The 27,204-nt window shown below is 42.1% G+C and overlaps 2 protein-coding genes across 7 annotated transcripts; one reads left to right on the top strand and one right to left on the bottom strand.

Moving 5' to 3' along the window:
- Positions 1–7,220: 7,220 nt before the first annotated feature.
- On the top strand, positions 7,221–18,370 carry LOC307031866 (zinc finger BED domain-containing protein 4-like; the record flags this gene model as incomplete). Of its 4 annotated transcripts, none has more annotated exons than XM_079669368.1 (5): positions 7,221–7,620; positions 8,010–8,342; positions 16,089–16,265; positions 16,557–16,634; positions 16,796–18,370. In XM_079669368.1, the coding sequence occupies 4 exons, from the start codon at positions 8,247–8,249 to the stop codon at positions 17,186–17,188; spliced, it is 744 nt and encodes a 247-aa protein (XP_079525494.1). In that variant the 3' UTR covers positions 17,189–18,370. The 4 variants fall into 4 exon arrangements, with proteins under 4 accessions (XP_079525494.1, XP_079525495.1, XP_079525493.1 ...); XM_079669367.1 differs by lacking the exons at positions 7,221–7,620; positions 8,010–8,342 and adding an exon at positions 12,404–12,535 and having other exon boundaries at positions 16,796–17,139; positions 17,370–18,370; XM_079669369.1 differs by having other exon boundaries at positions 7,221–8,342.
- A 4,992-nt stretch (positions 18,371–23,362) lies between these two features.
- Positions 23,363–25,761, bottom strand: LOC307032050 (uncharacterized protein). Of its 3 annotated transcripts, XM_079669754.1 has the most exons (5): positions 25,304–25,756; positions 24,877–25,139; positions 24,638–24,699; positions 24,395–24,433; positions 23,363–24,099 (listed from the first exon to the last, which is right to left on the bottom strand). In XM_079669754.1, exons 2-5 carry the CDS (start codon positions 24,976–24,978, stop codon positions 23,685–23,687), a joined length of 618 nt encoding a protein of 205 aa, XP_079525880.1. In that variant the 5' UTR covers positions 24,979–25,139; positions 25,304–25,756; the 3' UTR covers positions 23,363–23,684. The 3 variants fall into 3 exon arrangements, with proteins under 3 accessions (XP_079525880.1, XP_079525881.1, XP_079525879.1); XM_079669755.1 differs by having other exon boundaries at positions 24,638–24,704; positions 24,877–25,761; XM_079669753.1 differs by having other exon boundaries at positions 24,877–25,756.
- Positions 25,762–27,204: the final 1,443 nt, after the last annotated feature.

Here is a 27,204-nt window from a genome sequence, read left to right as displayed (position 1 = left end):
TCAATCAAAATTGTTAAAGCTCAGATGCATTGCACTGACGTTGGGAAACTTGAAAGTGAAATGTAAAACTGGAAGAGGAGAACAAATAGTGATGAAGCTTAATATTTCAAAGAAAAGTTTAAAAAGGTATAAACAACAAAGTGTATAGCCTCAATGTCCTGAAATAGTTGAATGGTTTCTGTAGCTGAAAGTAGGCTGAAGGAGTTAAATATCAAAAGTATGTAGTAGTATACTGTAAGTACAAGTAGTAGTAGTAGCAGCAGTAGTTATGTGTTTGCGGGGTGTGTAACTCTGTGTAACCCTTTTCCCCCTCACAATTCTCACCACAAGGGATTCAATGTCTCCAGCAGTGTTCCCTGTTGAATTCCATGAATGAGTGTTGTGAAGGCTGCTGGACCTCAGAGAGTCTGTCAGTGGGTTAGTGCTGGTGTTTTCACACACTGGCAATTTCTCTCTCCCTCCAATTCAGATTAAATTCGAACATAACAAATTAAAAATAGGATGAAGAAAAGGAGTCATCATTGTTGCAGAGAGAGCCAATCTCAGTGTAGCAAACAACGGCTTTCATCTGAGGCTAAGACACCGCTGTTCCCTGAGTGGCAATGTGCACCCGCACAGGCCTCAGAGGTGTGTGTGTGTGTGTGTGTGTGTGTGTGTGTGTGTGTGTGTGTGTGTGTGTGTGTGTGTGTGTGTGTGTGTGATATTACTCAGCAACACAATGCAAAGCTGACATGACTTATCCATTCACACTTATACAGTCAGTTTATTATTTATGTGTGACGGGCTGCATGTAGGCAGAAGGTAGAATGAGGACTGAATGCAATCAATTTAACCATTGCACACACAATGTGGTGTTTTTTTAATCTGATGGATATAATAGGCTTACAAGCTCTAAGCCCGTGTCCAAATAGAGGTCTATGCCCCTGGGGCATGAAGATCATTTAACAAACAGCCCTCCCTCAGTAATTCCAGACTACTTAAGCTCTTTATGACACGAATATCCAAATGAAAGAAAAATAATTTCATAATAGCGCCTGCTAACAGTTTCAAAATGGCCTGTTAAGTCAACAGAGAAACGGAACAATAACACGGCGAGAGGATGAATAGTAGATGGAGTCTTACTGCAGCACTTCCCCCCCCCCCCGCCAGGTCGTGTCTCCAAAGACTCAGCAGCTTCAAAGACTTGGAATATGTAATTAATATCCAGACAACACTCTCCGCACCCAAAACATCTCAGCGCTGGTTCACCTATTATAAGAGCAGCCCAGTCTGCTGTGTAAACATGGAGGAGATAAAGCTGCTGTTCAACCTTTCAGCCTGAAATGCCAATCCAATCAAATGACTTGAGAAGGGAATTGAGTAGGGACGAGAGAAGGGACTAGAGAAGGGACTAGAGAAGGGACTTGAGTTGGGACTAGAGGAGGGACCATGGGTGCTGGGGCCGGAACCAGCGCCGGCACATTAAATTGTACGTCACCTCGTACAGGCTGTCTGCTGGGTCCATCTTTAGTTGGTTGGTTCTGTTACGGGTGAGCGAAGCAAGCAGGACCCAAATGCAGATAACACTGAAAATACCTTTATTTCAAGGATACACAGACAAACAGAACACTCCCCGGTGAACACAGTCACAGACAAAAAAACGAACCAACAATGACAGACGGACAAAACAGAACTTAAATACACACAGGACTAATCAAGGAAACAAGAGACAGCTTAGGAGGGAGGAGAAAACACAGGGGCACCAGGTGAACACAATCAAGAAAACAGGTAGGAGGGAACAGGTAGGAGGGAACACACAGACAGGAAACCGGGGTTTCGTTCGAATAGTCCATTTAGCTTAGGAACCTTCCTAACCGAGTGAAATGACCCGGAAGTCCCTCAGTGGCAGCCATGATAAGTGCCGTTCAAATTATCTAGAATGATAGGAAAGGAGGTTTCAAACTTCCTTTATAACCTCCTTTAGCTTAGGAACCACTGGACCTCCCTAACCGAAAGGAGAGGAGAAAATGCTGCCCCACAATGCCTTGCAGCCGCAGCATTTGACGTCACACAACAGTCGGCCGTTCACGGACACAAGTGATTATGACGGAGAAATGATATCATGAAAGTTACGGTGCTTATTAAGCATTTTAAAACGTATGTGGTAAGTTGCCAAAGTGCTTTGTTTTGAACGTTCATCAGTATTATAATCAAAAAGAGAAATATGAATGTTAGTTTTTACTGAAATGATCAAATAAAGTCAACATTTCACTGAGCTGTGTGGGGTTTGTTCAACTTTTAAAAGATGTTTGAATGGTGATATACACAGTGATAGGTGTTAAAGACTAACGTTTATAATAAATACATTTGTATTGATTTTAAGATATTTTCATAGTTCATACAATAATACGTATTGGGATCATTTGTATTAATGTGGACCGGAGGGAGAGGGTGACGAGCATTAGTTTCACTTTCATTTTTTATTTCAATTCCAATTTTGGTCATGAAGAATATGTTTCTCTGTTGTTCATAAAGCATAAAGCAAAAGCATCAGAGCACGGTGCAGTTTCTAGATGAATCCGTCGTTCTTATTAAACACCCATGTTGTAGTCCCTACAGAAAACTGTAGTTTCCATAGTTTCCCCCACAGCAGCAGAAGCACACAATGACGTCCGCTGGCGCATCATAAACACGTCGGATAGGGAAAGTGCATTCGGATTCTCTAAACTACCGCAGTCTCTTCTCCTAAGTCCTTTTGAATTCTCCTATCCACTATCCCTTAACCCCGTGACGTTTCACTCAGAGGTCAAGGAATAGGAGATAGGGTTAGAACTTAGGAGCTGATTTTTAAACTATCCGAACGCAACCCAAAGACAGATCTAAACAAGACAAAACACAACGCAGACAGAAAACCAAAGACAGATCTAGACAAGACAAAACACAACACAGACAGATCGTTACAAAAACACCATCAAGGGCCTGTTGTTGCCCTAGCACCCTGGCAATAAGGGAAGCAGTCACACGCTTTGACCTCAGGACAGCTCCAAAGTTGCTGGTAGTCAACCTTCCTTTCCTGAACAAATGCCAGTTTGGGTTGGTTCGCTGACCAGTGGTAGCCACCTGAATTGCCCTCTGTTGATCTTCAGACAATGCCATGCTTGCCACAATTGCCAGTCATTGCATGACTGCATTTCCATTCTCCACATGGGCATTCACATTTTGTGGAGATAATTCCCTCTTCTCCTGTAGATACCTGTGGTGGTGGGATTGTTTTATTATTTAAAATATATTTACATTTGTAATGCCTTCCCAATTATCCCTTTAATTGTTTATAGCTTACTGTATGTTTATTTCATGGATATTTCTGTGTTTTCTGGTGTGTAATATTTGTAATAAAGATTTCATGTGACACATAAAATGGATTTGTTGATGGGAATTAATGTCATTAATGTGAATAGATTAACTCTAGGTTAACGGTACTCTTGCTATCACTACTCACCGACACTATAAACCTTGTCCCTCATGCTAGCCCTGACAACACCGGTAAGCACACCTTCATCTAGGCTGCACTGTTTTACGTGTCCTGACTTGTAGTGGTTCTCTCCTATCTACACTCTTCTTGTCATCTTTGTAAAACGATATCAGACTGGTAATTGACACAGCCATGACTTCTAGTTAAATTCAGTGTGGCTAAAATGAAAAGATTTGTTAAAATATGCAAACGCGCGAAAGTCAAAGTCAGCTTTATTGTCAAAAATTCTACATGTGTTATACATCCAGAAATATCAAAATATAGTTTCCCACAGTGTGACATGTATACATAAAACAAAACAAAAAGGGCCTAGATAAACGTGGTATACATAAAAAAAAACAAAAAGGGCCTAGATAACCAGGGTATACAGTTTAAAATGTTAATATATTTAAAGTGTTCAAAGTGCAGTTTCAGTGAAAGTCAGTTGAAACGATCTTAAGTTGGCATGACGTTTAAGTCGTGCGACCCTGCTGCTGTACTAGCTTGTAGTTCATTTATAGCATAACGTTAGCATTTTGCTTCTGGCAACTAGATTTATGATTCAAAAATTATAAAGGTAGGGTTGACACGTGGAGATTATCCGGCTGAACAAAACGTGATCCCTCTCTTAAATGTGTGTCAACCACAGACCTTATTTCGAGCTATTTTCAAAAATCCTATGGAGAAATTGCATTGGTTTTTGACGAAGGAACCGGAAGAAGTTTACTTCCGGGTTTTAGGACGCGTCACTGCGGTTCTCTATAGACCCCTAGTACTCTTAATTTATAAAGTAATAATACATGTGAAGTATTTATCTCATTTGTGGCCTGACTGGCCCTCTTAATTTGGTCTAAAAAAAGTAAATGATGATCATTGTGAAGGGGTGTCCAGCCAATATCAATAATATACCAAACTACAGGCTAATGTGAGATTCAGAAATTAGTTTTAAAAATCATGTTTTCATGTTATAGTCGGCCTACCTTACATGAACCTGTTTGAAACCTTAATGACCCCATGATGTGATTATTTATATCTTAAAACCTTTCACAACTATATTTAGATCTTCATAAATATCTACATTTATGTATAAATACATGTGTAGCAGTTAGTATAATAGATGATCTCATTATTACCTATTTTATATGTACTAAAAAATAAAGTTTACTAAGCCCCCTTTTTGTTTTAATTTATTAATTAGACAAACTGATTTGTGCTTAAAGTCATATACTGTTCTCTCAAACGGATAGACTAGGTCAGGGATGGGAAACTTTGATGGTGGTGGGGGCCACATCATTGATGTACTGGCCACCAGGGGGCCGCAGATTCACTTGGAACACACACAAAAATTCCATGTGTTGTATGTAATTATAAAAAAATATACTAAGTCTGACATCTTCATTGACATTTTACAATCAAAGGGAACATCCCCAAAAAATGGGAACATCCTCTAATAAGCTCACTAAACAAATATCAGTTCACAGAAATGTTATTTCATTTTTACAAGTGGCATGTTTATATTGAACAGGTTATTAAACAGTGGAATAAAACTATTTTAAACTATTGGAAAGCACGGAAAATGTGTGTGTATTGAGATTAACCATTAAGATGACATACGCATGAAGTCATGAACACTAACCCAGACATTAGTTGTCTACCTTGAACCTAAAACACTTGTAGCCAGTCTCTGCATTCCCCTTATTCCACAATAAGGGGAATGTCAAAACAGACACCTGTCAGCCCGCACTCTGCTGTTCCTCAGCACCACTCCCCCTCCCTCCCGCTGAAATTATGAATGAAAAGCGTAGTAATCATAGATAACAAGGCAGGGTCCGTGACAGTTTGTTTTCATCTGATTTCAAATAAACAAAGTCTTGGTTTTAAGAATATTAAACTTGTTTCGCCAAATTCAGATGATAAAAACAACTTTTAAGCTCGTAAAGGCACAATTACAAGAGGCAACTTAACGTCACAGCAGGCATTACAACAGCCAGTGTTTCTTGTGAGGGTTTCCCCGGGAAACAAACACAACACACACAAATGCGTCACAGATTATTTTGCGGTATTTGAAATCATGTACGCAGCTCGCGACGTAACTAGGAGTCTAGTGGACGGTATCAGTACTACAAGTTTTTTATTTATTTTTATTAATTACGTTTATAAATTAATCTGAGGGCCGCAAAAAGAGGAGGTGGGGGCCGCATGCGGCCCCCGCGGGCCGCCATTTGCCCATCCCTGTACTAAGTTATTAATTAATTTGCCTAATAGTTGCTTAAATGCTACAATAACATTTGCAATTTGTTTTTAATCTGCCATGTACGGGCCGTTTCTCAATCTCGAGGATACTGGCTTCCAAGCCAATATTTCAAGGATGCTACGTCATCAAGTGGTGCAGCAGGACCGTTCCAATGTCCAGCATACTTGGAATTCCACCGAGGCTGCGTTCTTGGTTTGGGGGAAATTTCGAGGCTGCACATGGGTAGACTTTGCGTCCTTAAAATCCCCACAATGCTTTGCGCAAGGACCAATTTCAAAAACCCTTGCGGAGAATGGATGAACCGACGTATCACACATTTAAATGTAAGTATGTAGTGGCGTAGAACATGTGTTGGTAAATATGTTACTTTGTTACATTTGTTATCACCAAAAATGTGTTCTGTGAAAGTAAAGCAAGTTCATAATTAGATAGACATCGTGAGGTATTTATTTTCGGTACAGTTTATTTTGAAACCGTTAGAGAGAGTGGCACACTTGTTAGCCTGTTCCATTCTTCTTCGTTTTTCGAAGCCGTGGCTTGGAAGCATACTTGCTTCGTTTCTGAAGGAAGTGACTTGGAAGTACGCGACTACCAAGCCAGGATCCTCGAGATTGAGAAACACCCACGGCATCAATGTCTCTCAGCCACCGTAGTGTCGTGTCAGGTGGGCGTGTCGTGTAGGGGGCGTGTCGTGTACTTGCTGCGGCTGCAGCTAGACCATATTGGTTCCGTTAGTGTTTACTTCCTGTCTGTCTTCTTCTGCTGTTCCTGTTAGTGTTTACTTCCTGTCTGTCTTCCTCTGCTGTTCCTGTTAGTGTTTACTTCCTGTCTTCTTCTGCTGATTTCGCTGACGTCCAACGCCCTGAACGTTTCCCATTTCTCTAATTTCCCCTCCTCGACTCCTATCCTCGACTCCTATCCTCCCGTCTTAGTCCCGCCCACAGGAGATGCGAGCGGAGGAGTCGAGGAGGGGAAACGAGGAGAGAGGAGGGGAAGCAGCAGGCGTTTCGAGAAATGAGAAATCCTCTCCTCTGAGCAGTAATTTTAAAGAGACGTCCATTAATGATGACAGGAGGCACAGCAGCCCTCTGTCTGATGGACAGAACTGTGTTCATGATGACTTATATATTTATTTTATACTGAGTGATATATATTATGCACACGTTCTGCTTTCTGCACGGACCTTAGCAGCTGTTCTCACTGTAAACACAGCTTCGCGATTAAAGCAGTTAATACATATCCAGCAGTTTGCAGAGCTGTGATTGGTTGAGATAAGTCTGGCCGTGCGTCACGCCTCTTTTAAACATCACTGTTGCCGGAAATACATCCGGAGGACAGACTGCATTATGGGATGTTTAGGGGGAAAAAGTATTAGATCTGATTACTCTAAAAAAAAATCCCACTCCAGTTTCAAGCTGTATTTTCATCTGTGTGTGTGTGTGTGTGTGTGTGTGTGTGTGTGTGTGTGTGTGTGTGTGTGTGTGTGTGTGTGTGTGTGTGTGTGTGTGTGTGTGTATCAGCATAACAACTACTGGAGACAGTTGTTAAAAAAAATTCTGTCCGTCTGTCACCCTATTGGCATAAAGCGTAACTTACATTTACTTCAGGATTATCTCCTAGAATATACCACAAAAGACAATAATCATCACAACCTTTGGAAGGCTGTGTGCTAATGTAATCAGAATCAGAATATATTTTGTTGTGTTTGTGGGAGCCTCTAGTGGCGAGTGATAATAGCGCAGCCTTATCTATCACAGGAAATAGTCATACAGGAAGTTGCGTCAGTCAGTTGGGAAATGACATGTGGCAGTCTCGTTTTGTTTGCTCCACAATCTGGCTGCATCCATCTTCTGGAGACTTGTTAAGCACATTGTCTGTAAGTAAATATGTTAGTTGAAACTATATTAATGTAGAACAGTGTTTATTTCATCATTTGATCGTATTTCATACCTTTATTATGTGATGTTAAACTGCATCTGCATCACTAGGCCTAAGCTAACGCCTCATGTCAATGACAATGTAATCCGTTAGCGTATTAGCTCGTTGTTAGCTTAGCCACTTTAGCATACTAGCTTGTTGTTAGCTTAGCACTGTTAGCATTTTGCTAAACTCTTGTTTTCTCTTCATTTATAAAATAGATTATTTTGTTAGCCGTCTAACTAGCCTAGCTATAGCATGGTCATTTAAGTCGTGTTTCTGTATACCTGTCATGTATACTTATCTCATTCCAACTGTAAAACAATGTCCTTTTCTTGTGTGTTACAGTTTTACAATAAAGAATATAAGAATATTCAGGAGCTTCAGTAATCTCCAATTCAGAATCCCGTTCTTCTGGAATTATTTGAAGTTCATGTTTATGCTGACTGAATAGCTAGATTCCAGGAACATCTAGTGAGAACAGTACAGTAAAAAGACAGCATTACAAAAAGCTCCACAAATCGGAGAGCATCTACGTGGAACCTCAGCTATCTTAAACAACATGGAGCCATCTTTCACCTCAAGATGAGTCATGCAAGTTCCAAGACTGCCAGGGACAAAGAGGAACTTACAAACGATGAACTCAACGAGGAAACCCAGTCTCTACAAACCCGTTCAAGGGTAAGCGGCTCATCCCTCAGTTCAAATGCAATGCTTGCCGTCGCAAGAGCACGAGCAGAAGCCGAAGCAGCTGAAGCCAGAGCATCCTATACTCAGCGGGAGATAGCTTTTAAGGTCGAACAAGCCCGTCTACAAGCTACACTTGAAGCACTTCAGGTAGAGAAAGAAAGGGATGCTGCTAAAGCTGAATTGAAAACGCTGGAAGCCGGCCTAGTTGAGAGGAATCTAGGATCTGCAGCCAAAAAGCCTATTCCTCTCTCACCTCAAAAACGGCTGCAACATACGGAGGAATACGTAAGGGAGCTGTCACTTATTAAGTCATCATACCATTCCAATATGGAAGAAGCCCCATTTCACACACCACATGTGACACGCCTATGGCAAACTGGACTTCCACGTGATGACCAAGGCAGCCTTCGCATCAAAAACGAGCATGGGGTCTTACACATAGGCGAACAGCCCTTCCATCAACACCGGCCTTCCACTCACCCACATCAATCAATCAATCAATCAATCAATCAATCAATCAATCAATCAATGTTTATTTGTATAGCCCAATATCACAAATGTTACATTTGTCTCAGTGGACTTCACAGTTTGTACAGAATATCAGTATGACAATACAACACCCTCTGTCCTTAGACCCTCACATCGTACAAGGAAAAACTTCAGGAGAAAACCCCACAGTTTAAAGGGGAAAATGGGAGAAACCTCAGGGAGAGCAACAGAGGAGGGATCCCTCTCCAAGGACGGACAGACGTGCAATAGATGCCGTGTGTAAATTGAAAAGATAATACATTTGTAACATAGGTAGTCCAAATGTTTGGAAATTCATGTGTGTATAATAGAAAGATGAATCAACAAAGATATCCATCCAGGACTTATGATCCAGGACCACAGCCACGACTCAAGATCCAGGACTCGCGATCCATGACACAGGACCGCAGGATCATCCATGACTCCGGATCCCGGCGTATATAGACACCAAAAAGAAAGAAATTTGGGGAAGCTGGGTTGATCGGAACATGAGTACACAGGTATAGACAGAGAGAAGGAAGAAGTAAGATGTCTCCCGACAAACTAAGCCTATATCAGGAAAACTAGGGGCTGAATCTAATCAGCCCTAACTATAAGCTTTATCAAAAAGGAAGGTCTTAAGCGCACTCTTAAAAACGGATAGGGTGTCTGCCGTCCGAACACAAACTGGAAGCTGATTCCACAAAAGTGGAGCTTGATAAGAAAAGGCTCTGGCTCCAATTGTACTTTTAGAGACTCTAGGAACAACCAACAACCCTGCATTCTTGGAACGCAATGCCCTAGTAGGACAATAGGGTATAATGAGTTCTTTAAGGTAAGATGGCGCCTGCCCATTAAGGGCTTTGTAGGCGAGAAGAAGAATTTTAAATGCTATCCTGTGTTCTATAGGGAGCCAGTGTAAGGCAGCCAGAACATGAGTAATGTGGTCCCTTTTCCTAACTCTGGTTAGTACATGAGCTGCAGCATTTTGAATCAGCTGAAGCGACTTGACTGACTTCTTGGTACACCCTGATAATAAGGAGATACAATAATCCAGCCTTGAAGTAACACATGCATGGACTAGTTTCTCTGCATCGTTTTGAGGCAAGATATGCCTGATTTTTGCAATGTTACCTAGATGGAAGTAGGCAGTCCTTGAAATTGATTTTATATGGGCGTTAAAGGATAAATCCTGATCAAATATAACACCAAGATTCCTTACACTCTCACTGGAGGCCAAATTAATGCCATCCATAGTTAGTATATCTTTAGATAATTTGTTTCGTAGATTCTTTGGGCCAAGTACAATAACTTCAGTTTTGGTCGTGTTTAACATCAACAAATGTAAGGTCATCCACGTTTTTAAGTCCTTGAGGCAGTCTTGAATTTTATTTAGATGATTAATTTCATCAGGCTTGATTGATAAATATAGTTGAGTAGCATCCGCATAACAATGGAAGTTTACAGAATTATAATATTGCCTAACGGAAATGGAGGAAAGCTGACGTTGTCGCGCTTGTATCACATGGGGGCTTCGGCATAAACCATGTATTTCAGAGTACGACAGAATACCTACCAACCACGATCTTGCCAAGTGTCTGGCTCGCAACCAGCTTGTCACAACAGGCCTAATCACATTCGACGACAAACCAGAGAACTATTGGGCCTGGAAATCGTCTTTCAAGAGCGCCATTGCTGGATTAGACCTTACTGCAGGAGAAGAGCTGGACCTCCTCAGTAGATGGCTTGGCAGAGAGTCTTCAGAGCACGTTCGCAGGCTCAAAGCAGTGAACATCAGATGTCCACCACCTGGACTAAGTATGGCCTGGGAGAGGCTGGAAGAGACGTACGGCTCGCCTGAAGCCATCAAGCGAGCTCTCTTCTCCAAATTAGAGCGTTTCCAAAAACTGACAAACAAAGAACCACAAAAGCTCCGTGAACTTGGAGATCTGTTGCTAGAGGTTGAAGCAGCAAAGCTGGATGGCTACCTACCTGAGCTAGCGTACTTGGACACATCCAGGGGAGTTCATCCCATCGCAGAAAAGTTGCCGTATAATCTCCAGGAAAGGTGGATGTCATACGGGTCAAGATACAAGCGCGACAACAACGTCAGCTTTCCTCCATTTCCTGTCTTTGTCGAGTTTGTGCGCACAGAAGCTATGACACGTACAGATCCCAGCTTCAACTTTGCTGTTTCTCAAGCACCGTCAGAACCAAGAAAGGGGTCAGACAGGTTTACCAGAGCATCTGTAACTGTCAACAAGAAAACTGTGTTCCCCCCCAAGGAATACGGAGGTAAAAATAAATCAGTCGATGACAACAAGCTCTGTCCCATACATGGGAAGCCTCACCCGTTGAAAAAGTGCAGAAGCTTCAGGGAGAAGACCATCGAGGATCGCAAGCAATTCCTGAAAGATCACTCCATATGCTTTAGATACTGTTCATCAACAGAGCATCTCGCGAGAGACTGCAAAGCAGAATTACAACAGTGTTTCCCCTATATAAAAATAGTGGCGGCGCAGCGCCGCTGCTGAAATATGATCGCCGCTGCTAGGGTGCGCCAGCCAGGTATGAAAAAAAAAAAATTTGTTTTACTTTTTTTTTTTTTTTTTTCAAATAATAAATGGCGACCCTTTTTCATTTTTGATTGTTTGTTATGTAGATTTGTAGTATTTGTGTTACTGGCATAGGCGACACAGGCGGTCGCCTAGGGCGCCAGATCTGGGGGGCACTGCGCTGGTAGCTCTGGGAGGGAAAAAACATTTTTGACCGTTGCCGCTCATCCAAATGTTCGGCCTTGATGTAACAACATTCATAATTAAGTAAATGTAACACCCTTTTCACCCCGGTTACACTTTTAATTTGCCCTGTACGGTGGGCGCTAGGTTAACTAGGTAAAATAAGATATGAATGAACAACAAAAATAAAATAGGCTACATTTATTTATTATTGGCTATGGTAGGTTATTGGTTATGTTCACATACTTATTTGATTATTAAAATGTAAACCAATCTTTTTCATATGGGCGTTTTAGAGTTGTACCCCCTTGATCAGGTCTCTAGTAATTGTGTGCTCAAAGTGTACCAGATTGAAGCATTTTACTGTAAAATGTTAAAAAAAAAATCTTCCCGGGGGTACATACCCCCGGACCCCCCTAGGGGATATCACGTTCACCCCCCAATTCAAACATGTTCATACAATACTGAATACATTTGAAGCCATTTTGACGTCTATTACCTATGTCAATAAGTTTCTTTTTTTGCAGTGTATTTGTCTTTTGTAGAGATTTTTCATTTATCTTTACACATAAAATGTCGCCTAAAATCTCACCTAGGGCAGCAAATTGTCTAGAACCGGCCCTGGTACTAGGCCTAAAGAGCCTTTCTTGTGCTAACACATAGAAACAAATTGGCGGGGCGCACTTTGCACGCGCACACACTAAAAAATTCCACGCGCTCCGCACTCACAGTATGCTGGGCCCACGTGCCTTAGCACCGCTGCTATGACTCCATCCTGGGGGAAACACTGTACAATGCGGATGATCAATGAGTGATTATCATCTGTCAGCCCTCCATCCGGGCCCCGCGCCATGGACATCCAGGTCCTTCACCCCTTCTCCAGAGCATGGTGGGGAGGAGGACAAGGCCACCGAAGACGTCACCGCTAAGTGCAAAGAGGTATGTGGAAGACGAGTTAGCGCAACAGCATGCTCAAAGATATGTCTCGTCAGTGTTTACCCTGAGGGGCACCATGGGAAATCAATGAAGGTCTATGCTATACTCGACGAGCAAAGCAACAAATCTCTGGCGAGGTCAGAGTTCTTTAGTGTCTTCAACATCCAAGGTGGTGAATTTCCATACACGCTGAAAACATGCGCAGGGCTCAAAGAGACAACTGGACGAAGGGCCTATGGTTACGTTATAGAGTCAATCGACCAGAAGATCAGTCTTCGTCTCCCTACACTCCTTGAATGTAACCAGATCCCCAACAACCGTTCAGAGATTCCAACCCCTGATGCAGCTTTGCACCACAATCACCTGAGGAAGATGGCGGACGAGATACCATCCCTTGATCCGCAAGCAGAAATACTCTTGTTGCTTGGCAGGGAGATCCTTAGAGTCAGGGCTCTCGACTAACTTTTTTCACCATCCCCCCGGAACCGTCCCGAAATACAATCTAAGCCGTCCCGAAATTAATGTGGACCGTCCCGAATTTAAAATATTAGTTTTTCTACTACTTATCATTAGTTAAAATCATTCAAAGTGACCTTTAACATAAATAAAACATCATACAAATCATTAGATGATAATTCATCAACCTTTTTATTTGAGTAAATCAGTCAATCACATGAACAAAGGCCAAATATATTTAAACAAACACACAAACGAGAAAATTACTAATATTGAATCAAATCAAGTCCCATCCAATTAACAAAAAAAATCCAACACCCTGTCCTAAAGACAGAACCCAGAGTAACCACTAACCAGGAGGACAGTCTGTAACACAGTCAGGAGACCTTTACAAACTGCCCCGCCCCCTCGCACACAGGCGGGAGAGAGAAATCTCGTCTGGATTGGAAAGCTCGAAAATACATCATAGACGCATGTTGTAGTCTTATTGCATATTAGAAACAGAGTTGGATAAACTAAAACTGCGATATAATGTTTATGTAGCAATACTACATATGACATATATTTTTTAAATGTCTCCAGTACCGATAAAAAGTCAGATAACGTCGGAGCTTAACGTTACCACTGTCTTTAATAATTCCGGCCCGGGCGGAGCCCGTTTAATACCGGGGCTCGGTACCCATCCATACATGGGGAGAGGCGCAGCATATTGCTAAGGACTAAATACGATGGAGGGTTCTCATCTCAGCCTTATTACCCATAGGGGATGAAGTGGAGTAAGTAAATAAAGAGGCCGGCGCTCCAGGGTCTGGTTCTGCTGTGCGTTTTTGTGATGTAAAGGTAAAACATTTCAGAATTCCTCCATAGGATACCATTGTCATTTTACATCACTCAACCCGCGAAATACACACACTCAGTACATAGCCTAATGTAGATAGACCCGCGAATTTGCGGGCCAGGAATTCGCGGGCACAGCCAGCTGTGCGGCTGGCTGACAGCACATGGGCACAGCTTACGTATGTGTGTGTGTGTGTGTGTGTGTGTCTGTCTCTGTGTGTGTGAGTGTGTGTGTGTGTGTTTCGCGGGTTGCTAAATGTTTTGTGTGTTTATGTTGACAATGAGGTTTAATAATTGTGTGCTACACACAACGTGCAGTCGATTTCATTTTCATCGACGTTTGTAGTAGAGTTAGCAGGGTATTTTTATTTTAACTCTCGTCCCAAATTCGTCCCAAAATTATTTTTTATCCTCCCTGACACTATTTTTTTCGGCCCCGGGACGACGGGAGGTCCTTAAGCTCGAGCCCTGCTTAGAGTCTATAAAATCAGGAAGCAAACCAACGGACTAGAGATGTCGGCCCCCGATACTGGGTTTTAAGGTGGATCGGGATCGGCAGATCCAATTAAATGTCATGGCCGATCCATATTTAATATTTCCCATGATTCCATTGTTACGTTGTTACGTTGTTTGTCGTTGTTGTTCTATTGCATCAGCCGCCCTTATCGAGTTGGAAAAGTGAAACGGACACATATCGTTAGCTAGTTAAAATGTCTGCAGTTTGGCATCATTTAAAAATAACTAGAAGTGAGTCGCCGACTGCGAGATGCAAAGTCTGTGGTGTGGAAGTCTCACAAGGTGGTGCTAACAGGGTCTCCTACAACACCACAAACCTAATAAAACATCTTAAAAAGCACCACCCCGACGAACACGCCGCCTACTGTAAAGCGACAGCGTCTGCGACTGATGGACTCCATCAACAAACACTGCGGGACAGCTTGAAACAAAAGGATTTAATTCCTCGAGACTCCGAGAGATTTCGCAAGATTACTGAGCTGATTGTGGAGTGCATAGCAAAGGACGACAAGCCAATTTCACTTGTGGAAAACTCCGGTTTTTGTCGTCTAATAAATTATTTGGAGCCGCGCTATGGGATGCCATCCCGCCATTACATTGCTGAAGAAGGCATCCCAGCCCTGCACACCAAGGTGCGTGAACAAGTGCAGCGGCACCTAAAGGAGGCTACCTCAATCGCCCTCTGGAGTTCAGGTGTAGCCCCGATGTCGCTCCTCAGTCTGACCGCCCACTGGATAGACTCCGGTTTTACTTTGCACAACGTGGTGCTACATGCAAGTGAGCTGCGTGGCTCTCACACTTCAATGCGTATCCGGAATGCTATAGAAGAGATGCTCGCCAAGTGGGACATCGATAATGACAAGGTGCATGCTGTTATGAGGGACAACGCTGCCAATATGAAGAACGTAAGCCTTCTTGTTATTTACCACTGATGTTTAGCTACGCATTACCCACGTCAGTAAAGTTCATGCTAATTCCGTCAACAGCATCTTTCAATGAATGGTCATGGGGTAAACTTCCATTTGATGATTTTGACATGATTTTGACATAAATTAAATGTTCCCTATTCCCAATTATAATTACGTGTGCCCTGGATTTATTTAAAAATGATGTCTAGATAACGTGTCTTTTAGACGGCAACCACGTCAACAGGCTAGCAGAGAAGTTAGCCGAGGTTGTTGTCAGCTAACTCACGTCAGCTTAGCCACTAGCACTAGTTGTTATTGCGACAGCAAAGAATTAAAACGAAACATTAATATCCTGTTTTATGTCTTATCTAAGACTACAGGCTTTCAATACGTTTGTTAGACTTGGAAGTAGCCTACCATATTAATGACAAAACAGCTAGTTTTGAGAGGCTACCTATCAGCAGGAAAAATATTCAGTGCAACTTTTGAGATGTTAAAATCTCAAAAGTCTCAACAGGTCATAATGGTTTGGAGGTATTATGCAGATGGTGGACCATAGTGTATAAATTACTCACAAATGTTATGGAAATTTCCCGAGGTTTGTTTAATAAGTTAAGGAAAGTCCAGAAATGTATGTAAGTCAATGAGAGATAAAGACGTTACCTCTCATTCACTTACATACACTGCTATCAGTTTTGCAACCAGCAGATGGCTGCATTCTATTTGATACTATTGTGACATCGACTGCTTATTTTCCCCACTGACCAGTATCAATAGGCTATTGATATTCATCTATCTATCTCTCGCCATCATCCTCTCTCCCAATCTCTCGACTGTAGGCATTTGCAGACATGGGGGTGCAGAGCCTGGGCTGTTTCGCACACACACTCCAACTCGTGGTCATCCAAGGCCTTCTCGCCCAGCGAAGCATCATCGATGCTGTCGCCAACGCACGGAAGCTTGTGGGTCATTTTAAGCATTCCCCAAAGGCCTACTCCATCCTCGAAGTCATTCAGGTGGTTATCATTTTATTATTATTATTATTATTATTATTATTAGTGGTAGTAGTAGTAGTAGTAGTAGTAGTAGTATTAGTAATAGTACTATGTTATCTTTTTATTAATTGCACTTTCCCCCCTCCCTGTCATGTCATTGTAAAGCAATCCATCATTAGGCTACACTAGTGTTGAAAGGATGCTAGCCAACAAATAATTAACCTAAATATAAAAGCATTTTGAGTCGCCTACTAGAAAAGCGATACACACAGCTGATTTATTTTAATTATTATCATTATTTTTACTTTACAGAAAGACCTGCACATGCCAACACAACAACTCCAGCAGGACGTGTCAGTCAGATGGAACAGTACTCAGTACATGATGCTGGTAGGCTATATGGATGGAAGGAATGAATGCAAAGAATGAATAGATTTTTTTTTTTTTACATGTGAATCGGCCTAAATAAATAAATGTAGATGTGAGGTATATAGTTCTACTTGTATTTTACACATGAATGTTAAACTAACATTTATTTACTTATTTTGCAGAGCCTTCTTCGGCAAAAGAGGCCGCTCAGGGTCTATGCAGCGGACCACGACCTTCCATGCATGCCCTCTGCCAACCAATGGGCGCTTATGGAGAAGGCAGTTGTGGTCTTGAGTCCATTTGAAGAGCTAACGAGGGCAGTGAGTGCTGCGACTGCAAGTGCCGCGGATGTGATCCCTGCAATAACTGTCCTCAAGCGTCATCTTTCCCGTGAAGAGAGCACAGATGCTGGAATCAAGACTACGAAGAGAACACTTCTTGAGGCTGTCACTGAGCGCTTCGACTACGCTGAGACTGAACCAATCTACTCCGTTGCTACATTGTTTGACCCAAGATACAAAGAAAGGCAAGTCCTGTTTGATTCAAAACTTCTCTTGCGATATATAATTGCTTAGGCCTAATCAATTCACCACTTGATTATTAATTATCAAATAACATCAAAATAAATGTTCCAAATGTTGTTCTATGACATTGACAACAATAACTTCGATATGCTAAGGGAACGACAAAATATGTTAGGAAACAAATAATCCTTTTTAACTAAATGAAATTCTATTCGATTCTTCACAAGTCCAGACCACCAGGAGCTTGCCAAGGAGGCTCTCATTAGAGAGGTGGAGATCATGGAGAGAAAGAGGAAGGCTGGCAGTGAGGTGTCTGCAGAAGAGCCTCCAAGAAAGTCACCACGTCGAGGCGGTTTAGGCTGTGCAGCTGCAAACAGCAGCTTTGTCAGTCTATATGACGAGATCTTGGAGGGGAATGTGGTGGAGTCGAGGCCTGTGAGTACGTCAGCAGTCGTCACTCAGGTGGAGGCCTACCTGGCTGTACAAACCATCCCAAGGTCAGAGAATCCTCTACACTACTGGCGGGCACATGCTACACAGCAACCCGCACTGGCTGATACAGTCATGAAGTTCTTTGTGCACCTTGTACATCGGTGGACAGTGAGAGACTGTTTAGTGCAGTGTCGAATGTCCTTGATGAAAAAAGGAACCGGTTGACAGCCGATAAGGTGCAGTTGTTGGTTTTCATTAAAAAAAAACCTGCACTATACTTTGAAGAAGTCAGTGCAGTAGATTAAGATGGAGGAAATAAGGAGCTCTATTAAACTGTAAAAATGTTTAAGTTTAGTGATTACATGTCTCTGAGATCCCTTAATTACCCACACTGTGAAAAATAATAAGTTCAGTTTACTTGAAAAAAGAGTGGAAACTTGTTGTCTCAAATAAGTAACACAAACGTTGTGTACGTTATGTTGTGTTTACTTTATGTGTACAATTATTGCAAAGATTTTTAAGTTATGGTTACTTACTTCCAAGAAGTAAAGTTTAGTGAAGCTTACTAGTATTTACTGCTGTTAAATGAATAACCTTTTGAGTTGTAAATGGTACTTTATGTTGGATTGTAAAGTTTACCTGCAGAATATTCATACTATAGTTTCTAACTACTGGCAACTTGAACAACCAAAGTCCTATTTAACAGAATAAAGGGAACTGAAAGATCAGATGTTTTTTATTATTATTGCAAAAAAAATGCTCTTATTTGTGATAGTGAGAGAATAAAAGCTATTGAGCACAGCTTGGGTGCCTGTCTATTTCTTAATGTATATGAAATTAAATGCTGTTTGCCAACACAAAAAGTGAAATATCGGGATCGGATCGGAACCTATATGAAAATATCGGAATCGGATCGGAAGCTAAAAAATTAGATCGGGACATCCCTACAACGGACCACACAATGCTCCATTCGCCCAGAAGTTGGACCTTGGTTGGGTCGTAATCGGTGATGTCTGTCTAGGAGGGGCTCACAAGCCATCCGTAGTGAGCACACTCAAGACTGCCATCTTGGACAATGGCCGCCCAAGCTACCTGCAGCCCTGTGGCAGTCAAGTGCAGGTAAAAGAAAGATTTGGTCATGACACTATGTACCAAGCTTTCCCAACGACTTCTTCAGACAGTTCACTCTCAACAATAGATGAGGAGAACCTGGGTCAATTAATCTTCTGTTGCACTCCCAGCGACCACAAACTCGCCCCCTCGATAGACGACATGAGGTTTCTCCGCATCATGGACAGTGAGGTCTATCAAGACAACTCCAACAGCTGGGTTGCTCCCTTGCCCTTTAAGACACCCAGACAAAGGCTACCAAACAACAGAGACTGTGCCTATAATCGTATCATCTCACTCCGTCGGACCTTAGAATAACGTCCCAAGATGAAGACACACTTCCTGGAATTTATTGAAAAATTGTTCAAGAACGAACACGCAGAGGTAGCTCCTTCACTGCAGGAAGGCCAATAAGTCTGGTATCTCCCCTCCTCTGGAGTCTATCATCCGAAGAAGCCGGAGCAGATTCGAGTTGTCTTCGACTCTAGTGCAGCCTATCAGGGCGTCTCACTCAACAACGTGCTTCTCCGAGGCCCAGACCTGAACAACACCCTCATTGGTGTACTCATGAGGTTCAGAAAAGATCTCGTTGCAATAACAGCTGATTTCCAGCACATGTTTCATTGTTTCGTCGTGAAAAAAGAGCATAGAGATTTTCTGCGTTTCCTGTGGTATCGCAATAACAATCTTGACAGCAACATTGTGGAGTACAGAATGCGCGTCCACGTCTTTGGAAACAGCCCTTCCCCAGCCGTTGCCATCTATGGGTTGAGGAGAGCAGCGAGAGAAGAAGAAAACGACTTTTGCAGCGATGCAAGAAGGTTGGTCGAAAGAGAGTTCTACGTTGATGACTTGTTAAAGTCCTGCCCCACTGAGGGAGAAGCTATCAGTGTCCTCAAGCAAGCTCAATAAATGCTTGCCGTTTCCAACCTTTGGCTGCATAAAGTGGCCTCTAACCGACAAGCCGTCATCGATGCTTTCAGCCCTGAAGATCGGGCCAAAGACATCCAAGAGCGCAATCTCTTCAGCAACGATCTGCCCCTGCAACGGACTCTAGGGGTGACATGTAGTATAACAGCAGATACATTCATGTTCCAAGTTCGCCTTCACCCAGCGAGGAGTGCTTTCAACCGTGAATAATATTTACGACCCCCTTGGTTTCCTTACCCCAGTAACTATACAGGGAAGGCTACTCCTCAGAGAACTCTCCAAACAAGCTGAAGAATGGGACTCTCCCCTTCCAAAAGGCATGGAAGCAGATTGGGACAGATGGAGGGAGTCTCTTCAAGACCTTAAAGACCTCAAAATACCAAGAGCGTACACGTCTACCTCAAGCCCTAATGTTCAGCTCAGAGAACTATGCATCTTTGCGGATGCATCAGTGAAGGCAGTTTCAGCGGTGGCATACTTGAAAGTAACCAACAACGCCAGACGAGTAGAAGTCGGCTTCGTCTTCGGAAAGGCCAGACTAGCTCCAAAACCAGTCCTTTCTATAGCTCGGTTGGAGCTTTGCACGGCAGTTCTCGCAGTCGAGATAGCCAACATGATAGTGGAAGAAATGGATCTGAAGTTTGACAGCATCAAGTACTACACTGACAGTAAGGTGGTACTTGGCTACATCCATAATCAATCCAGGAGGTTCTACGTTTACGTGAACAACAGAGTTCAGCAAATCCGTCAGTCTTCAGCTCCAGAACAGTGGCAGTATGTGTCCACCGATCATAACCCAGCAGACCATGGGACTCGATCCGTGCCAGCATCACTTCTGGGAAGTACAACATGGCTCACCGGGCCAGCCTTTCTCTGGAATCCATCACCACCAAAACCAGAATGTGAAGAAATCTATGATCTAGTTGATTCCATCTCAGATTCCGAGGTTCGCCCACAAGTTGTTGTTAACATCACTAATATCAAAAAGGACACTTTGAACACAGCACGCTTTGAGCGCTTCTCCGACTTCGACACTCTCATCAAGGCAGTAGGACACTTAGTCCACATTGCTTCATCTTTCTCTCAAGCTAGACAGGTGGACACCTGTCACAGGTGGCACATCTGCCGCAAGGGGCTTTCCACTGGGGAGACGGAGAAAGCTAAGATACTTGTGATCAAAAGTGTGCAACGTGAGTGCTACGCTGAAGAGTTCAGGTGTATCGAAACGTCAGGCAACCTCCCTCTCAACAGCAGTCTGCGGAAACTATATCCCTTTGTCGACAGCACTGGAATACTCAGAGTGGGAGGTCGCATCAAAGAGTCCCAGTTAAGCACAGACGTAACCAACCCCATCATTGTTCCAGGCCATCACCATCTAGGAACCCTCATTGTTCGTCATCACCACCATGCTGTGAAACACCAAGGCAGGCATTTTACAGAGGGCGCCGTCAGAGCATCTGGAATATGGCTGGTGAGAGCTAAACAAAGCATCAGTAGTCTGCTCTTCAAATGCGTGACCTGCAGAAGACTTCGAGGGAAAACAGAGCACCAACAGTTGGCAGATCTGCCAGCCGAGCGGCTACAGGCAGCACCACCCTTTTCCTATGTGGGAGTAGATGTATTCGGGCCTTGGGAGGTGGTCTCTCGCCGTACCAGAGGAGGGCAAGTTAACAGTAAACGCTGGGCAGTGTTGTTTTCATGTACTGTATGTGTACACGAGCTGTGCACATCGAAATCATCAAAGCTATGAGTGCTATCCGCTTCATTAATGCACTCAGAAGATTCTTCGCTAACTGAGGGCCCGCAAAGCAGCTGTGCTCAGATTTTGGCACCAATTTCGTTGACGCATGCCGAGAGCTCGGAATGGATGGATCCCTCCCTGACCCGCATGGTGTGGAGAAGTGTCTGGAGACACAGAAATGCATCTGGGTTTTCAATCCCCCTCATTCATCTCATATGGGCGGTGTATGGGAGAGGATGATCGGGATTGCTCGTCGTATCCTGGACTGCATGCTTCTGGAAGATAAGTCACGCCTAACTCATGAAGTCCTGACGACCCTAATGGCCGAGGTCAGTGCTATTATGAACGCAAGGCCTCTGATTCCTGTATCCTCCAATCCAGAAGCTCCCGTTATCCTCTCTCATCTGATGCTCCTAACCCAGAAAGTCGGCGCTCCTCCACCTTCACCAAGCGACTTCAAGAAAGGAAAGCTTCTCAAGGCAGAATGGAAACAAGTCCAAAGTTTGGCAGACACTTTTTGGACTAGGTGGCGCCGAGAGTATTTGAGCACCCTGCAAGTCCGGCATAAATGGGTAAACAAGAGGCCTAATCTCAAGCAAGGAGATGTAGTCTTAATGAAAGATGCTCAAGCAAAGACAAATGACTGGCCCACAGCAGTCGTCACAAAGGCTTTTCCGAGCCAGGATGGACTGGTGAGGAAAGTAGACGTGCGAGTGATCAAGGAGGGCAAGCCAAAGGTTTACTCCAGACCTGCGACGGAAGTGGTCCTTCTCCTTTCTCCAGAGGACTCTCAAGATTAAAGTAGTTGTAGTAATGTGAGGTCATGCCTCCAAAACCTCAAGCGGGGAATGTTGTGTTCTGTGTATAGAGCTGTGTGTTTGTGGGAGCCCCTAGTGGCGACTGTGATAATAGCGAAGCCTTATCTATCACAGGAAATAGTCATACAGGAAGTTGCGTCAGTCAGTTGGGAAATTACATGTGGCAGTCTCGTTTTGTTTGCTCCACAATCTGGCTGCATCCATCTTCTGCAGACTTGTTAGTTGAAACTATATTAATGTAGAACAGTGTTTATTTCATCATTTGATCGTATTTCATACCTTTATTATGTGACGTTAAACTGCATCTGCACCACTAGGCCTAAGCTAACGCCTCATGTTAATGACAATGTAATCCGTTAGTGTATTAGCTCGTTGTTAGCTTAGCCTCTTTAACATACTAGCTCGTTGTTAGCTTAGCACTGTTAGCATTTAGCTAAACTCTTGTTTTCTCTTCACTTATAAAATAGATTAGCTTGTTAGTCTTTTAAGCTGTCTAGCCTTGGTCTCAGGATCATGGACAGACCATGTATGTCCATGGTCAGACCATGGTCAGACCATGGACATTAACCATGGACATACGTGATCTGTCCGTGATATTGTCCATGGTTGACCATGGTCTGACCATGGACGTTAAATGGCACCATGGATGAATCATGGAAACCCACGGCCAAGTGAAACATGGACAGACCACGGTAATTCATGGACATCAAAGACGTGGTTAGCCGTGGTCTGTCCATGGTATAGTTAACCGTGGTTTTCCGTGATTGATCTGTGGTGCCATTTAATGTCCGTGGTCTGACCATGGACAACCATGGTCTTATCGAGGCTTGCAATAGTATGGCCGTGGATGTCCATGGAGAGACCATGGTCATCCATGGTCTGACCATGGACTTCGATGGTCAGACCATGGACATCCATGGTCAGACCATGGTGCCATTTAACGTCCATGGACAATATTATGGTCAATGGTCAGACCATGGATATCCATGGTCTGACCATGGATATCCATGGTCTGACCATGGGTGTTCCACCCCTGAAGTTATAGAAAGCTTACCAATTTGGTCAATTGTTACCAAAGTTGTATATAACAAGACTTACCATAATGTCCACATAATGCTCCAGGGGGGGAGGGGGGGCTACAGACAGGACCAATTTAACTTGCATCTAAAGTCTACAGATATAAATGTGCTAAGATTGCATTTCAAAATGTTTATTAATATCTTATCATGACACTCTTGTACAAGAAATACTACACAGGATGTTTTTTAACGAATCTCAGAGAACAGACAGTGGTACAAAACTTAATTCACACAATTAAATGAAAGGTTTGTCAATCCATGGGAACATTTTACAGTATTTATAACATTTAAGTAGAATCCTTGTCTGCTTTACCACAAACGATACATAACCAGTTCCCTTACTTACATATGACTTTGTATGAAGAAATATGTGTGCCAGATATATGTTCACCATAACAACATACATTTTCTTCCCAAATGTACACTTAAGTCAGTTTTCACACTTTTTTTAAGCCTTTTTGCACATGGTGCACCTTCTCCACCATATCCTTGTCTTTCATTTCGGGAAAGCGTCCCCGCATCAAGTCCTTGTATACCAGGAACTTATCTTCCGGAAATTGTGGCTTTGGTGGAGTCATCCGGTTGGGAGCTTTCCCGGACACACTGTGGCTGAGGAGATCGTCTTTGGAGAACAACTGTGTCAGCAGCCGTCTGGCTGCTTTGAAGGTGCTCGTCTCCAAGACGACAGTTGCACGCAGCTCCTCAATGGTGTTGCCATTGTACCGTGGCTCACAAACTGCCACACGCCCCTCGCGGTTCTTTTCCAGTTCGCGAACTCTTCTCTTGAGTTTCCTTATACTCTCCTGTGATTCCGCAAACTGACCTTGCAGCTCGTACAGGTTCTTGGCTAGTCTGAAAAAGAAAGATTGCTTAAAAATATAATGCCGAAGTAAAAACAATACAGACGGAACAAAAATTACATCTACCACAGTCTTCAAATATATAATTTGCTGCCATATCAGACAATGTGTAAACACTATTTTGGAGTCATATAATATTAACCACATTATTTTCCTTCCCAGCAAACAGTATATTATAAAAAGGGAACATCTGTATCTGTTAACAATATAAAAAAATATATATATATAAATATATATAACATATATAATAATATATATAATTAATATATATAATTAAAATAACTTACTGGGCAACATTGATATCCTTTCCAGCTGCAAAGGGAGATCTGTAAAAACAAATACCCAAAAACTAGAACCTAAAAGGTAATGTGTGAAGTTGAAGCAGTATACAAAAAGGTTTACCATGTTCACCTGGTATCAATATTCATTCCATCTTAAAATAATGAATAAACAGATTTTAAACAACATTTTGCTGATTGTCTTCTACACGTCTCTGGCTGCAGTCAATTGGAACTGCGCAAGTAATTTACCTTTTCAATTTATGACTGATATTTCCAAGTCGACTCCAATGAAGTCCAGTGATGTTCAACACTAGACCTTTGAAGGTATGTGTGAAATTTATCAAGTTCAGTCTGCATATTTGTGCATGGTTTTATCAGCAGATAAACTTCCTAATAGATCTTTTCACAATGATAGTGTGCTACATTTTGTTCTCATTTACACACATATACATATACATATACGTATATGTATATAATATTAATATTACCTGTGCTTCTTTTTGGTGATCGTTGGAGATGGCGACCCCAGTTCCAGTCTCCTGTGAGCAGAGGGGGAGGCTGTGCCATGCTGTGGAGGTGAGCGACTGCATCTGGGTGCAGCCTTTTGAGGCGACTGGCTGTGGCTGCGTGCTGACGGTGCAGCCTTTCTGGGCGATGACCGGTTGCAGCGAGGTATTGTGTTCCTCTGAGGCGATGGGCTGTGGCTGTATCTAAAACCTAAACCCTCTAAAGATCATATCAACCCTCCCGACTTGAAATGATCAATTTATTAATATGAATCTGAAATAAATGCAACTGGAAAAAAACGGCCGCCATCTTGTGAAATTATCTATTTATTTAAATATTAAAAACTTATTTTTCTTCAAATGGATCATATTTCTGGTCTCTGATATGTTAATAATCAAATGTACTCACCCTCAACGTTGAAAGATCAGTATTTCAATGTGGATGTCAAAGGTTTTTAGCAGTCTTCTCTCAACTGCCGTCCTATGTAAACGCTAGACAGGAAGTGGCTGTTCCGCCACCCGGAAGTGACGCCAAAAACGGCGGAATTAAAGGTAACATGACCATTAGCACTCATAGTGGTTACTCCATGAACTGCAAGCAAATTATAATATACCAAATGTCCGTAAAGACAGTGTATTTAAATTAAAAAATATATAAATCCGTTTTTTAGATTTTTAAAAAATATATATTTTATTTTTTAACTCATTCCACCCTAAATGTATTTATCTATATAAGAGTAAGAGTAAAGTTAGAGTGGTATATATTAAAGTAAATAAATAAAGAAGTATTCTAAAGATCAAACCGTGAACATTAAAAAACTTCTGGTACAGGTTACACTTCTTTTGTGTTTTTAAAAAATTCTAATATTTAAAGAGTGAATATAAGCGGACATTTAAACGCCATCACTCAATAGAATTGGTCAGTTGACCTCTTCTACTTTTAGTCTAACCACAAAGTTTCGCGGTCCGACTAAGGTTTTAAGTGTAAATCTATTAAATGATTATGTTATTTTTGAAGTATAAGTAAGGAGGTTCTAAAAGGATTTAATATAAGATATATCTTAATATAAGATATATCTGGCACACTTAATTATATTTGTTCATATTGAAGTAAGGGAACTGGTTCTGTCTTGTTTTTGGTAAAGCAGACAAGGATTCTACTTGGGAGTCCAATATTGTAAAATGTTTCCATGTATTGACAAAATTGTAACCTTTCATGTAATTGTGTGAATTAAGTTTTGTACCACTGTCTGTTCTCTGACATTCTTATTGTATTCATATGAAATTGGCACTGTTGTTTACATTTTCAATGTCAGTCTACCAGGTAAATAGAGCACATGTCCAAAAAAAATTCCTAAATATGTAGTGCGTGCCAAACCCTAATTTTCATGTTGGCAGGGGTATTGCTAATGTCATATTTGCAAACAATTTATTATTTCTGCTGACGAACATGTAGGTCACATATTTAATGTTATTTGATCAGACATTACATTTATCTGTACATTCTGAAATAAATTAAATGTGTCTATTATAAATACTGTATGTTGTGCCTTCATATTTTTCATAAATCCCCAGTTCAGCCCTGTGTAACTCACTACTCCAGGACAAACAAAAAGAGTCAGAACTGAGAAAAAAAGATTGGCACCAATATCTTTGATCTGCATTCAACATTGAGACCACAGAAGAACATGATCATTTCATGGTTAGAAATATCAGAATTCTATCCATGTTTTACCATGTTTCATGACCACAGAAAAGCATGAATATTTCATGGATAAAAATATCAGTGATTGTCCATGTTTCACCGTGTTGCATGACCATGGAAAATCATGGATATTTCATGGATGGAAATAATATAGGATTTGTCCATGTTTGTCCATGTTTCATGACCATGGAAAATCATGGTCAATTCATTGCCAGACAAGTGAACATGTTTTTCCATGTTTCATGACCATGGACAATCATGGTCAGTTCACGGCCAGGCGGGTAGTACGTGTTCTGTCCATGTTTCATGACCATGGACAAACCACGGACAAACATACCATGGACACCCACCATGGACAGATCACGGATGTCCATGGATGACCATGGTCATCCATGAGTTTTCCGTGAAACATGGATGACACGAGACCAAGGAACTAGCCTAGCTATAGCATGGTCATTTATTTCGTGTTTCTGTATACCTGTCATGTATACTTATCTCATTGCAACTGTAAAACAATGTCCTTTTCTTGTGTTACAGTTTTACAATAAAGAATATAAGAATATTCAGGAGCTTAAGTAATCCCCAATTCAGAATCCCGTTCTCCT

The sequence above is a fragment of the Notothenia rossii genome (genome assembly GCF_949606895.1).
Source record: "Notothenia rossii genome assembly, chromosome: 3".
Taxonomy (NCBI): domain Eukaryota; kingdom Metazoa; phylum Chordata; class Actinopteri; order Perciformes; family Nototheniidae; genus Notothenia; species Notothenia rossii.
This window is presented reverse-complemented; position numbering and strand designations above follow the sequence as displayed.